This window comes from Mycteria americana, chromosome 11 (genome assembly GCF_035582795.1).
Source record: "Mycteria americana isolate JAX WOST 10 ecotype Jacksonville Zoo and Gardens chromosome 11, USCA_MyAme_1.0, whole genome shotgun sequence".
In the NCBI taxonomy this organism is placed as follows: Eukaryota; Metazoa; Chordata; class Aves; order Ciconiiformes; family Ciconiidae; genus Mycteria; species Mycteria americana.
In genome coordinates this window covers 9,280,360-9,294,675 of record NC_134375.1, presented here as the reverse complement: position 1 = coordinate 9,294,675, position 14,316 = coordinate 9,280,360, and the positions used below count along the sequence as shown (strand labels likewise).

The 14,316-nt window shown below is 41.3% G+C and overlaps 1 protein-coding gene across 5 annotated transcripts in view; it reads right to left on the bottom strand.

Annotated features, from left to right (window-relative positions):
* Positions 1 to 14,316, bottom strand: part of USP4 (ubiquitin specific peptidase 4) — a 43,847-nt gene that overhangs the window by 8,681 nt on the left and 20,850 nt on the right. For 2 of the 5 annotated variants that reach the window (XM_075514500.1, XM_075514501.1), the window contains 3 exons: positions 12,361 to 12,585; positions 9,510 to 9,593; positions 8,643 to 8,737 (listed from right to left, as the gene is read on the bottom strand). In XM_075514500.1, coding sequence (XP_075370615.1) covers positions 8,643 to 8,737; positions 9,510 to 9,593; positions 12,361 to 12,585 — 404 coding nt within the window. The other 3 variants (XR_012777524.1, XM_075514503.1, XM_075514502.1) reach the window with 3 other exon arrangements.

Sequence of the window (14,316 nt, the reverse complement as noted above, 5' to 3'; positions counted from 1 at the left end):
CAACAGCCATCCCTTCAAAAAAAAAAAAAACCACCAAACCCAAGATAAAATACTTTATCTATAGCTTAAGGAAGGCTATAGAGCCGATACTGGGAATTACTAGACAATACACTGTAATTCTGTATCTTACAACTTAACTGAAATAATAGAACATAAAGATGATGCTACACCAGACTACACAACATGGTTTTAGAAGTCAAGAGTCGTTAGCTCAGCTGCTGGATATTGGCTGGTTGCCTTTATAATTCATGACAACTCTGAAAAGTGTCTGAAAACTGCTAAGCAATAGGGTAGGACTTGACCAGTCTTCACCAGCATTATGAAGGCTTCAGGTCTGTGGTTATAATTCAGAAAGGAGGCAGTGAGCAATGAAGCAGGTAACTTTTGTTCCCTTGCAAATTGAAGTTAAGCAAGTGCACAGGAGCATGAAAAGCTACAGAAAGACAAGGCAGAGCTACATGAAAGGGCACTGAAAGCAAAAAAATACTCTGAGCTAAACACCAGGCTAATATATATGTTGTATGTTATTGGAACATTCCCTCCCAAGTGCTGGGATCTATGATATCAATTCCAGCTGGAAAACACTATGTCGATCACAAGTCAGTCTATAGCAACAACCAAGAAAAGAAGTATATTTTGTAAGAGAACAGAGAAGGGTAGAAAAAAATGCCATTGCAGAAGCTGACAAACAGACCTGTCTGCTTACCAACCCAGAGATGGTGCTGTGAAATTACAATAGGTTCAAAAGTTGACAGTAAGAATGAACAGCGGACTGGAAAAAAACTGGGTGAAAATGCTGCACATATTCTGATCTCTTCTAGGAAGTGGAAACACTCCTAATCTGTTTACTTTCTTTCATAATTCCAGAACACATACAAACAAGTAAACTAGGAGATAAGAAACTGCAAATGTAACTTTTTCAGACAACAGGTAGTTTGCCCTGTAGAAGTTGGTCACATGATTTTGCCAGTCTTATAGAGGAGCAAGATTAAAAAGGATGAGGGAATTCAACCAACAAGATTTTTACAAAGCTTAAAAAAAATACGAGCTCATTCTGGAAAGGACACAAACCCTCATTTCAAAAAAGAAAACACCAATTTCAGCAAATGAGAACAAACTTCCTAGATCAGTCTGCTACAAGATCTTGCACATCTCAAACATTTCATATAAAACTACTGGGCTAGCTGGTTTGCTGATCTAACTAACTCAGTTCAATAATTGCTGTTGCCTCAGTCACGTTAACAAACCTGACGTTTCTGCAGCCAGTTATGGTTTTTCAAGACCATGAACTCATCTAAACATAATACACAGCATGTTGTAAGAGAAGGCAGAAAACATGGTATGTATGGCAAACTAAATATATCTTATTCAAATATGCACACTCTTATAGGTTAAAGGTGACCTGCAAATCAATTTGTGAAACTTCTATCAACGTAAACAATACGTGTTATATTATATGCCCCATTAGCCAGGCTAAGAGAACAGGGGTATCTAGTTTATCCATCAAAACATTTTTCTTCTTAGGCCTTAAGAACTAAGAAGAAATACTAAGAGTGATACCCTTGAAATGGGCTGTGGAGTTTGTTTTCAAGTGGTACTTACCTGACCCCTTGTAGGCCGGCTCCAAGCTCCAGCAGGATCCCTGGGTGATGGGATATCACCAGCATGGTGCATGCGTGGGTGTTACATTGGAGCGGGAGCCGGAGGTCCTAGCGGGGCTGGACTTCACAGAACCTAAGAAAAAGAAATAGTAAGCATTTCGATTATGTGCTGAATGCTGTTCTCTGCTTAGCCTGGAGAATGAGAGCATTCAGCACAAACACTGAACTAACGTCGTCAAATTGATTTGCAGACCACCTTTACATAAGGGACTTTCTGATCATTTGCCACAGATCTCCCTGTCCTTTCACAGGAACAACATGCCTCGAGAGAAAATTTACAACGCTGTGAGAAGCGGGCTAGTCCCGCTGTTCTTTGGCTGCACTGCCCTTGCACATCGTGCCAGTGATCTTGCTTCAAGTCTTGCTTCAAACCCCTCTGTTTCTGCAAGCATCTCACCTCTTCTCTGATGCTAAATATTAATACATCTTGCATCAGGACTACACTATGTTTCCAAGCCTGTCATGATGAGAAACAGATGAGTGCAAAGCCTCACGAAAGAACGGGCTTGGCGAATTCTATTCTCCTTCCTTTTCAGGTGACCTGGAGAAGAAAATGTATAGTTTTGTCCTTTTGTGTAAAAGGAGCCAGGTTCATTTTGGGATGCATCTGAGAGTTACTTAAAGTCACTTAAATATCAAGCCCAGTAACATTCACATTTCTTCTTTTTGAAGTTTTACTATCAGACAGCACAATAGGTAAGATAATACACCACAAGAATCAATGAGACAGAAACTGAGCAGCTGAAAGGGAAAATATATCTTAGCCATCCAGGGCAGATTTCTTTTTTTTTAAAACTACTGTCCATTCAGCTTAAATTCCAAATGGAGTCCAATTCTCGCCCCCCTCCCCCCACAAGATTCAGCATCTCCCACCACTTTAGTGGAACATGAAAATTCACAATGCATGTCTCAAGACGTCCAAGGTGCCCTGCAAAAATCACAGAAAGTTGAACATGTCTTCCCTCATGTTCCTACAGTGAAAACAGGAAAAAAATACAGCTTTTCTGACCACTGAAATCACCTTAAAAAGGTGCAAGCTCAATATTCTATACATCCCACGTATTGCACATTTCACAAATATTCATCAACAGTACAGTCTGGACTACAATATCTGGGCCTGCAGACCATGTCCTCTGTCAAGCAAATGTAAGAAAAACAATAAAGCACATTGCAGCAGGAGTAGCATAGCTGGAATGTGTTGTGTGAGTTCTTGCTCAGTGACATTTACAACTGAAGCACTTCATGGAAATCGATATTCTGCTCAGTAACCAACCAATACAGAGGACTAAATTGAAAGCTGAGACTTAACAGACATTGGTGTCAAAAGCAAGACAACAGTACAAAAGTAATGACTTTTTTTTTTTTTTTTAAATCACATCCCTGCTGGGACACAGATCTTCTACAGTACTAGATTATTCCTTGAATTTTGAATTGAGACACATGTTGGTACCTGGCTAGTGCGCAATACTCTAAAATCAGAAGTCTGTCAAACCAACAGGGATATTGTTGTCATATGCAGACCCAGGTCTGGCTACCCATTTCAGCAAAGCAAACCTGGAGAAATACTGCAAGAGACTGACCATTTATATTTAAATGTACAGAAGGCAAGAACTGCCAGTTTAAGTTACTACAAGACCCTAAAGCTTCAGAACCATTGAAACAACTGATTTCTGTTACAGAAGACAGTCACCCAGGTGATCACGGGTGGAAGATCTGTGGGACTCTGAGCAAAGTCCTGTTTAGAGGGAGACAAGGGGGCAAGGAACAAAGGAACAATTTGATGGCAGCTTCTCATGAAATCAGAGCCTGGGGGCCTTGTAGCTCCTCCTATCACTACGCTCTTATTCTTTACATTCTCAAATTACTAACACAACCTTGGTTTGCTTCTGCCAGTGGAAGGGAGGAGTACTTTTCAGGTGAGAAAACTGTTACACCATTAAACAGATGATTTAAACACTAGCACGAGGCATGGAAGGGTGCTGTCTTCAGTTTATCACAGCTTCTCTCATAATTCTCTCAGCGTGGCTATCAGAAAGGAATAAATTAAAAGACCTGTGAGCACACCCAAATTCAAAGACTAGGCAGCAAAATCCTTCAGGAAAACACCTCAAAAATCAATAGGACCCACTGAGCAGCCTGCAATTTTAAAGTACAAGTTTGGGAATGTGTATGTCAGAAACCTATTTCTGAGTATGCTGTACTGATTTAACTCTATTTTGAATTGCTTACTTCTTTGCACTTTGTTTTCTAACCAATGAAAGAAACTTTGCGTCTAACTTCAATTACTTAAAACAAGTAATGAGATGTACGTGTTACAGTTTGCCAACAGGGAAGTCTTGCCACTGGACATTACCGGAAAATAAGAACAGATGATCAATATATAAAAGGGGCAGGATAAATAAAACATGAATTAGCAAAGAGTTCAGCTACACGAGACAGTAAGTATCATGTTAATTTAAATACAAGAGATGTTTCAATTCTAGAGAACATCTCTTATTTAAATACAAACGATTAACTAATGGTCCTCAGTCATATCCCAGGTTGCATATTATATGTCAACTTTAAACACATCTAGGTTAGCATCCAGTACCTAAGAACACACCCTGCAAAAGGTACTGTATTACCTCCCTCTCCAGTTTGTTTTTCCCACCCGATAAGCTGACACACCTCTCGCTTAGCTTTGCTGCACTGTAAGCACAATATCCTGAAATGATGCAGTTTTCCTGTTTGATTTGTAACATAAGTAATGTTAAAATTAAAACCTCACCTTTTCTGTAACTTCTATTCTCCTAGAATAGAAGCTGATACGTTTTGGTCTTACTGCACAAGGCAAGTAAGTGATTCAAACAAATCTTAGGAAAAAATATGTTTTCAAAACATAGTAGGCAAGCAGCTTCCAGAGGATTTCTTCCTTGCTCATAAATCAATTGCTGTCTTGTCAGCCCAACTTAATGCTTTAGAAAGTCTTCTTACAAGTTTATTTGCAGTAATATCCAGTATAAATGTAGTGCAAATAAACTTTTGATGGGTTAACATGATTTATTGAATCTTTTTTAGGTTGTTATTTATTTCAATTGTGAATTTTGGGTGAAAATACTGTCACTGTAAAACATTTATTAGAAAGTATAACTGTGCAAAGGCAGCTGTTGCCCTTCATTAATCAATACAAAGATAGCTTTCTTTCAGGAACAGAAGAGGCATACATTACTCAGCGTAACTAGGGATACACCCCACAACTACATCACCAGTCAGCACAACAGTATCTTTTCCAAGCTGAACGTTTTGTGGACTATGCAGGCATACAGAGCCATCCTTCAAGTCATGAAAGCAAGTCTTTCCCTGTCACTTCTCTAAAGAATTGGCCTTAATTTAAAACCAAAAGAACAAAATGCTTTTTAGTGGGCACTCAAGTCTTCATTGACTTCAGGGAAATAAAATGTTTCTCAAGTATACATTATTTCAATTACATATTTTTAGTTTCAAGTGGAAGCAAGTTTGTTCTTTAAAGGTGGAAGATTCTGAAAGACTTAAGATTTTTTTGAAATATTTTTTATTCTTCCATTTAATAAACAGCAAGATATTTGCCTGTAATCTGAGAAGGTAAGTAAATTGCTGGGATATCGGAAACTCCTGAAGTTACCGGCAGCAGCAGCAATCTGAACATACGACCACCAGGTTGCCACATTTTCCAGCCATGCATCACATAGCATCTTCAGGAAGCCAGCAAGCCCTGATCTGACACATGACTGTTGATAACTTCTGCCAGAAATGTAACAGCTTGAGGAGCACTTGAGAAGTTTCTGTTTAATCCGCCCCTGCCCCACTCTTGAGCCACTTCCTCGCATACACCAGGACAGCTGCGTGCAGAGCAACACGGCACTCCACGCCAGCCAAGAGAATCGTTATTTTAACGCTGCCCTGCATCCTGACCCAGGTTATTGTCTAGTTCCACAGTTACATCAACCCAGCTAAGGTGCAGGAATGAATACTGAGTGTTACTCAACCAGCACTTAGGATAAGCGTAAGCTATGTTTTCATGCCAAAAACATAAAAAGCAGGAAATTTTAGGAACACTAAACCAGTTAGGCTAGAAGGAACAAGTTAACCAGAGAACATGGGAGGAGTGAACAGGGCCTGCTCCTGCTCTGTTTTGGAGAAGAGGCCCACAAAGAAAGCGTGCACTGCAGTGCCTGGGTCCAGCCCAAAGGTGGGCAGCTGTGGTAGGTGCAAGTCAGAGCAGCATTTGCTTCTCATCAAAAAGAGCAAGCAGGTAACCCAAGAGAAGTCCCAGTACTGAAGGAAAACGTACAAGGGCCAGCATGACAGCTAAAAGTGCCGGGGTGGGGTTCTGTGCCCGAGTCCTCTCTAGCAGGTACAAAAATCATCCTTTCTGCAAGAAGCAGAAGGCCGAGATGCGCATCCATGGCTACAAGTACCTTCCTCAATGGAAAACAAGTTTTGAAGCCAGCAGGACAAAAATATTCACATTACTTCGGAAGTTATGCACCTTTTTAGCAATGATGTACCAAGTCCAAACAGACAATATTACCCCTCCAAAAGCAACTCAGATAACTCTCACAGTCTTAAATGTTAAGATTTAGAAAACCTGAAAAAACATACAAGACTGTTTAAACTTACTGAAGAGTTGTAATTCACAGAGATTGCAAGGATTCCTCAGACCATGGGCTAAATACAAAGAAAAATTAAAAACACTTCCTGCAAGGAAAAACTAAAGAAAATCATAATTTCTTAGAAAAATACTAGAAACACGTAACACATGGAGTAACAACAAAAAAAATTAATAAATGCCTTCAGCATATCCTTAATGTCATCAGTTTGCAAGAGTCCAATGAACCAAAAACCTAACACAGCTAGTCTTAAATCCAACCGAGTCCTTTCACTGACAATTTTCAAAGTTTCTGCCAGTGCCACTACACTCTCACAGCCTGCTCACCTCAGGCTCTACAAGCAAGTAACAGCAAAAGGGTAAAAATTCCTAAAGAATCACTCAAACCTGCAGTTCAGAAATCCCCAGTTGAAGACTCACCCTGATTGCTTCCCCATTGTACAGATCTTAACACAAAACTGGTGTACTGTCAATCCCTCCCTTCACACCCGCTTCAGCAGATACAAGGACTTAATAGACGGAAACAGAGTGGAATTTGAGAACCTTCACACTACTATTACCATTTCTTGAATGATTTAATTAAATCTTAGAACACCTAAGAGCAGACTTTTTATAACCAGACAAGGTAAGCAGATTGTCCACAATAAAAGTAATTACGTGTTTGCCTTTATTTAAAGAGGTTTACTCTTTATGAACAAGTGTTGCCCTGTTGCGTTTCTGAGACAAGACTCCCTTTCAATAAAAGAATGCTGGTTTTTAGCTGTAGGTCAGAATATTACTTTATGTATCTTTTTCCTGGCAGCATCACCCATTAAAGGGAGTTCCTATGAGCAGCCTTCTCCTAATTCCTGCCCTGGTGCCTGGCTGCTTGCTCTTGCCCCACAGTGCTGAAAATATCTTAGAGGGTTTACATGGAAAAATAGGATTAGCAAAACTTTCTCCTGCTACCTCTCCTCTTCCTTGGAGGGTTATTTTTAACCCAGGTCAGCTCACTATGACTATGACTCACAGCATCACCTCATTTACAGTTGTGCCTGCACATAAAAGGAAGTGGTGACTGCAAAGGAAAATACACCTGGAGCTGCAGTTCAGCTAATGCTTCCTCCCCACCCGGAGCAGAGCTAATTCAGACATAGTTGTTTTCTGTGGAGGTATATGCAACATGTTAGACCTGTAGGAAAGTGGGGTATTTTTGTAATTACTATTGTAATATCACATTTCTTGTTTTTTCAATGTTTTACTAGCTTTGGAGACAGACTTACTTACAATCTAACACTTCACAATACCCTCACAGAAGCCAAATGTCCTTCCTAGGCATCCTAACCGGCCACACCTCTAGCTGCAACTGAAGAAAACAACAACACAAGAACTTTCAGAAATCTCAGACATTACATCTCAGCAATGAGGTCACGACAGACAGCATGACAGAATAGCACCAAGCAGTACATCACAGCATCCCACTCAGTGAAAGGCACACACTGCACCAGAGTATATTAGTGCAGGACTTCACACTGGCGCAACAATTTTACGGAAGCAACATCCTTGCACTGGAACATTCTCACATAAGGAAGACTGGACTTGTGATGAAGGGCTGGATTTGACTTCACAAGCACCAGGTGCAGTTGCAAGCCTCAATGTCCATTTTGCACTTCATGTGCAATAATTTTCATTTTCCAGCTGCAATAGAGGAACACTACTTTTGCTCTCCTCACCAGATTTCACAGATGACTGGAGGCATCTCATCCACCACACGTATGTAAAACATCAAGCATAAACAAATCCTCAGCTTTGCTGAAGTCCCTCACAACCACAGTTAAGACATAAACAGTGTAAGCACCAGTCAAGAGCCTACCAAGAACCTCCAGTCATGGTTATCTAGGTGCTATAACAACCATGTTGGGTGTTAGGAGAGGCAAAGTGCAACAGCTTAAACTTCATGCTATCCTAATAACAGCTCCAAGGCTTTTGGCTGATTTGGAGCATAACAACAGTAACCTTGAGCTTGCCTAAAAATGCCAGTGAAAGTGTAACTGTAATCCAGACATAGATCATCATCTCTGAAATAGGCTTGTAGAAAGTTCCAAACTGCAGAACACAGACCAAACAAAAAGTTTGTTATTACCCAGTGCCATGACTTCCTTTGTGTTAGGAAAACACCTACTAAACACTACACATGCTGATCTGCTGCTAGGAGAAGTGCTGCATTACTGCTAAGTCATGCAAAAGGTCTACAGGAAGGCTTAGGTTGCAGGGGTGGGGGGAGTGGGGGCACGGAAATCGGGTGTTATATCCTGAAACCAAAGCAAATGTTTTGTAGTATTCTTTGCATCATGGCATCTTCCCACTTTACTCACACAAAGATGTCGTCTTTTGGCATGATATGATTTAAACCTTCATCCATTTGGAAGATTTTGTGGAATCGATGATTATACACGTCTGTCACCACCATCTAGAACAGCAAGTGATATTTGCAAAGAGATTATAATAAAAGCTTACATAAATTTAGGCAAACTAACTTTAAATTCAAGCAACAGTTTATTCCTATTCTTTATCAGAATTTTCAGCACACCACCATCAGCACAGTTTTCTGTAACAGCACCCAGCAGCTCATCAGCTGTATTTGTTAAGATGGATCAGAAAAACAAAGCATATAACAGACTGATTTTACAGAGGTACTGAGGAGATGCAATCCCAACAGCTGCAAGTCAGCCTGATGGAAACAACAGCACAGATCCCAACATCGAAGTGGCAACAGGCTAGGATTTCAGGCATGGATCACTCACATCTATAATTAACTGAAATCAATTGAAGTGCTACACTGGCATCCTGAAAATACCCCACCAACTACAAAACCATTCCCTCTGGAAAAGCTCACCTGATCCCTTTGTTATTAAAAGGATGTCCAAGAAGAGGTGGACCCAAAACAGAAGACACTAAACATCTCTCAGTACTAAGAAACTACACTATCAGAGATGCTGGGGGTGAGGGCTAGCTTTCTGCCCCTTCTCTTAAACCTCTCTACTGCAATGGAAGTATCAGAATAAACACAGATTGTTTCATGCATCTTTTTATTTTACAATCAAAGAACAGCATTCAAACTTGTTAGGGTTTTGTCACTATTCCATGAAGTTCAGCTCATCACCCCTCTAAAAGCTAAGCCACCAAAATGCTTCAAGAACAACAAACTTTTATCAAAATTACTGTGCTGCATTTATCCTTACATTTTCTGCAGGAACACCAGAGAGTTTGGAGAGTGATTCACACAGATCCGAAATGGCCCCCATCATCGGCACCACAACCCGGTACTAGAAACAAAGACAGCATCATGCTTACACCAGGCAAAATAAACCCATGCAAGGCAGAGAGCAAGAAAATGGAAATAAAACCTTTAATTTACAGGAGTTCTGCTGAAGTTAAGGTCACAGCCACACACTTCAAGGTCTTCTGGATCTCAGCTCTACCTTACAAAGCAGGGTTTTGGAGAGAATGAAAGAGCCTTAAGCAGGTGGCCTTCTGCTTTGATCAGGCTCAGCAGTAGTAAAACCCACCAAAAAAAAACCAAAAAAAACCCCCAACCAAAAAACACCAGACACAGCAGCTTGCTCAGAACATAAAATTGCTGTTTCTTTATGTGATAAAAAACATCTTAGAGCCATTCTCTGGAGGACCTCCAGAGCCTCTGGAGGTCAAGTCAGAAGTCTTGACAGACAGGAAGGCAAACATGTGCATGGACTGCATACGAGGATGGACCCTCCTGAGCAGATCAGTCTACTTAAACCTTCATTTGATGGGCAGCATCATCAATACAGGCTGTAGTTCTTTTAAGAGTTCTGTTCTGGACATGCCCTCAGACTGAAACAAAACCCCAGAGCTCACCCAGAATAGGACAGACCATATATTATACTGCACTGGGGCTGCCTGGGAGGGAGTTACTTTCCTTATAGCACCCTGTATGGTGCCACATTTTGGATTTGTGGCTAAAACAGTGCTGGTATTACATTGATGTTTTAGTCATTTAGTCACCAGCACCACAGCTGAGCAGTGCTGGTGCAGCATCAAGGCTTTCTCTTTGTCCCCACTATGCCCCATCAGCAGGTAGGCTGGGGGTGGGCAAGAAGTTGGAAGGGGATGCAGCCAGGACAGCTGTCCTGAACTGCCTGAAGGGCTATTCCATACTATATAATGTAATGCTCAGCAATAAAAATTGTGGTAGAGAAAGAAAGGGTGTTTTGGGCTTCCAAGGTTATTGCTCAGACACTGGCTGGGCACTGGTCTGCTCGTGGGAAGTGGCAATTGATTTCCTTTGCATCATTTGTGTCATTGACCCCACCTCCCCACTTTTTCTTCACCTATTAAATCATCTTTATCTCAACCCACGGGTTTTCTTGCTTTTGTTCTTTCTAGTCTCTCCTCATTCCTACTGGGAAGAGGGCAGGGGGGAGTGAGCAAGAGGCTGTGTGGGTGCTTGGCTGCTGGCCTGGGTCAACGCACCACCTACATTAAGCTACAAAAAATATGAGGGGCACAGTCAAGAAACCTTTCACACTTCTAAGCAGAAGTATCTTGTAAGTCAGTGGGAACACTCTACCTCAGATGCTAAATGTATGATAATCCACTGGTTCCACTTCCAGTGCCCTGAATACTTCCCTGAAGACAGATCTGTGAGCTTTTAACATGGCTAAGTGACATTCTGCAACCAGGAATGTGTATGGATGCAGGAATATGGGTGCAGCAGAACACAAGCATCTACAGTTTGGTTTAACCTAGCATCCTTCCTCCATCAAGTAATCAGTACCATACATTTTAGAGAAGGATTCAAAGGCACTATAGATTACATATAGGCACACACTCAGAGAAATTATGTGGAACATACTTGCCTTGACTAAAAGGAGTTATGTATCAATATTCACCAGGATCTTCCCAGTTATACTATCCATCTGCATATTCCACTGTGGCCATCAGAGGCTTTCAGTTCACTTTCTCTTAGCAGAACCCACATGGCAGAGACACAATTTCTCCTTGTGTCACACACCAGAGGGGAGTAGTGGTGCACAGCTCTGGCTTCCCAACTGGGAGATCACAAAATGCAAAGAATTGCCCACAGGGTGGGATGTAGAACATGCACGTGGCCAACTCATCTAGAAGAGCTCCAGGTAGGGGAAGCTCTGTTAATCTTGATTCTTTAAAGTAGAAGAATTTATCCTTTCAGTCTCTATCCTATTGGTAATCTTGCTTGTTTTCTCAATGAATCCCTTCTCTGCTCTTGCCCTATATAAAGTCTTGGTGACAAGAACAAGTGTAGCTGTCCTTGATTTCACAGTTGTACAAAAAGCAGGATGAAAATTTATTGTGAACTCAGCATACATCCTTCTCCACTGTACCTACCACCCCCCTCAAACTAACAGTGTATATACAAAGCACAAGTTTTACCATTTGCAGTTAAAATCCACAGCACATGCAAATATTGCCATCAGTGCCTCCAAAACTGCATCAGGGCATCTAGTCACTCTGCTTGGGCCTCCCAGCTCTTGTGCATCTCTTGACATGCATGGCAAGCACAAGGTTACTTTAGGTATGTGCGTGCCCACCCACAGGCCCATTTGAAAATAAAATGGGGGGGGGGGGGGGAAATTAAAAATCAGTCTGTCTTAGAATCGAGCTGGCTTTAAAAGCAATCAAGTAATTTTTCAGTTTTTTCAAGACGGATTGTTTTTCATTTCTGTTTGAAATTCAGAGACCTTACCCATTTAGATAAAAGTTTCACCTTCACGTTTTCCAAGGTAACACGAGGTAAACATGACAATGCAAACACATTACTGCTTTCAGGGAGCAGTACATAACACAGGTAATCTCATCACAGGAACAGACACACTTCCAGCTGACCCATGAACCTAGTCTCACGAACCGAGATTTTACAAAGCCACTGGATTTCACATGTTCAGTTCCCATCCTAAAAAACCCATACTACCTCACTCAAAGGTGGACATCAACGTCCTTTAGATTACCTGAAAAGTCTCAACTTTAAAACCTAAGAGAAAGACTGAGATGACTTAAAGATTCAACATGCCTCACCTGGACAGGTCTACGCTGTGGGTCTGCATATACCAGGGTAACTTCCATGAGACGATCTCTCCTCAAGGGCAGTGGAAGGGTTAAGTAACAGAAGGGATCAAAGGTCACAGAAACTTTGGAGCATTTGGGACAAACAAGGGTAGATTTGAAAAGACCATGAAAAATATCCACAATGATAGAATCATTCCTCAGCCTATGATTCTCCCAGGCCTCTTTTGCCACCTCCTATAAAAAGAAAAAAAAAAAATATTAAAAGTTATTTCTCGCAAACACTTCCATAGCATGGCAAGCATAGGGATCACAGAAAACTCAGAAAACTGATACTGACAGGTAAATTTCACAGAAAAGGGGGTCCCCACCAGTGTGTCCAGCATAACACACTGGGATCTCTTCTCAGTGCAACTAAGGCCTTGTGTCAAGTCAAATGTAATACATCTATTTCAGCTGAGTCACTTGGTCAGGTATTCCTTGGTGCACACAATGCCAGAAGCATGAATGGAGCTAAGGGGACAGTGACAGGGTTACCTGCTGCTCTTCAGGACAGAAAGCTGCTAACAAGATATGCTCCACTCTCCTCCATGAGGAATGGACTGCCGCCCCTTGCTTTTGAAAGACAACATTTATACACACACACTGCAATGCTACTGTCACTAACCAGGATGCTGAGATGGGAACAGAGTAATTAGCTCCAACAACTGCAGCGATATGGATGCAAGGCAGAAACATGTGCATCTACATCGGGGGAAGGGAAGTATCTAAATAAAATGAAGACATGTAGGCATCCTTTCCATCCTACAATGATCAGCATTTCTTGGAGAGAAAAAAAGATGAAATATACTACTTCTTGTGGTGTTGTCACATACACTGTATTATGCAAGAAAAGGCAAAAGACATGAAGTTATTGCCAGTTAAGAGGAAAACAAAAAATAATTACTGTATCTGTCTTTTAGAGGCTCCACTTTTCCACCCAATATATTTATTCCGGACTCTGCATTTGCCAGTATGTGGCAGCTGTTTGTACTGTGACAAGAGAGAAAAGCCTGATCAGGAGAACATGAGTTCACTTAGGGAAAGACATTTCACTATTACTTGTCTCATTTTAATGTGAGCATGGTGTTTGCCAGCTTCAGAGGAACAACGTGTTTGCAAGGTGCTTACGTATCAGTGTTGACTGAGAAACAGAGGATAGAGAAAAGGCAGGAAGAAAAATGAACAGAAGAGACTTTTCTGACCTCTGCCAGGAAAACAGCGTAAGAGAATTAGTTTTCTCTATTTAGGTAGAGTGGGTAACTGAAGCCCAAGGGTGTTTAAATTAAAATTTAAATTAATTAAAATGTAAAGTTGCTTTAGTATCAGTGTACCAATTTCCACAGCACCAGAAAGGAGGAAAATCAAGTCAAGCCTCTTAAGGAGAGGCAGGTAATTCACCAAACACTGGGAATTCATCAAGATCGATGGTTGTACCAAGTCACTTAAACCTTGGTTCTCTCCTTGTCTTGGCCACTGCTTTCATGCACCCTATCCAGCCTAGTTTTAAATCTAGCTCATGGATTACGTTGGTCTAGAGGCCATGAGGGAACACACGTGAGAAGTCTGCCCTAAAAGCTCATTTCATTTGACGCTCTGCTGTCTACCAGAGGGACACCAGAATGGCTGCTTACAACCCCGAGCCCAGGGCACATGTTCAGACCCTTATTTGAGGGCTACTCCTGGCACCTCCACGTGAGAATGCTCCCAGTTCCACCCAAGTCCACATGCAAGTACGATGGCCTGCACAGTAAGCACTCTCCTCAAACTGATGCAAAAAGCTTCTGCTCAATCTACCTGGAGAAAAAAGGTGGGCCTAAGTAATCAGAAAAAAAGGTTATGGTAGTAACTACAGCCTACTTTTAGGTAGCTGCTATGTCACAAGATCAACTTCCTTCCTTTCCACTGCAGAACCACATCAGTATTGGG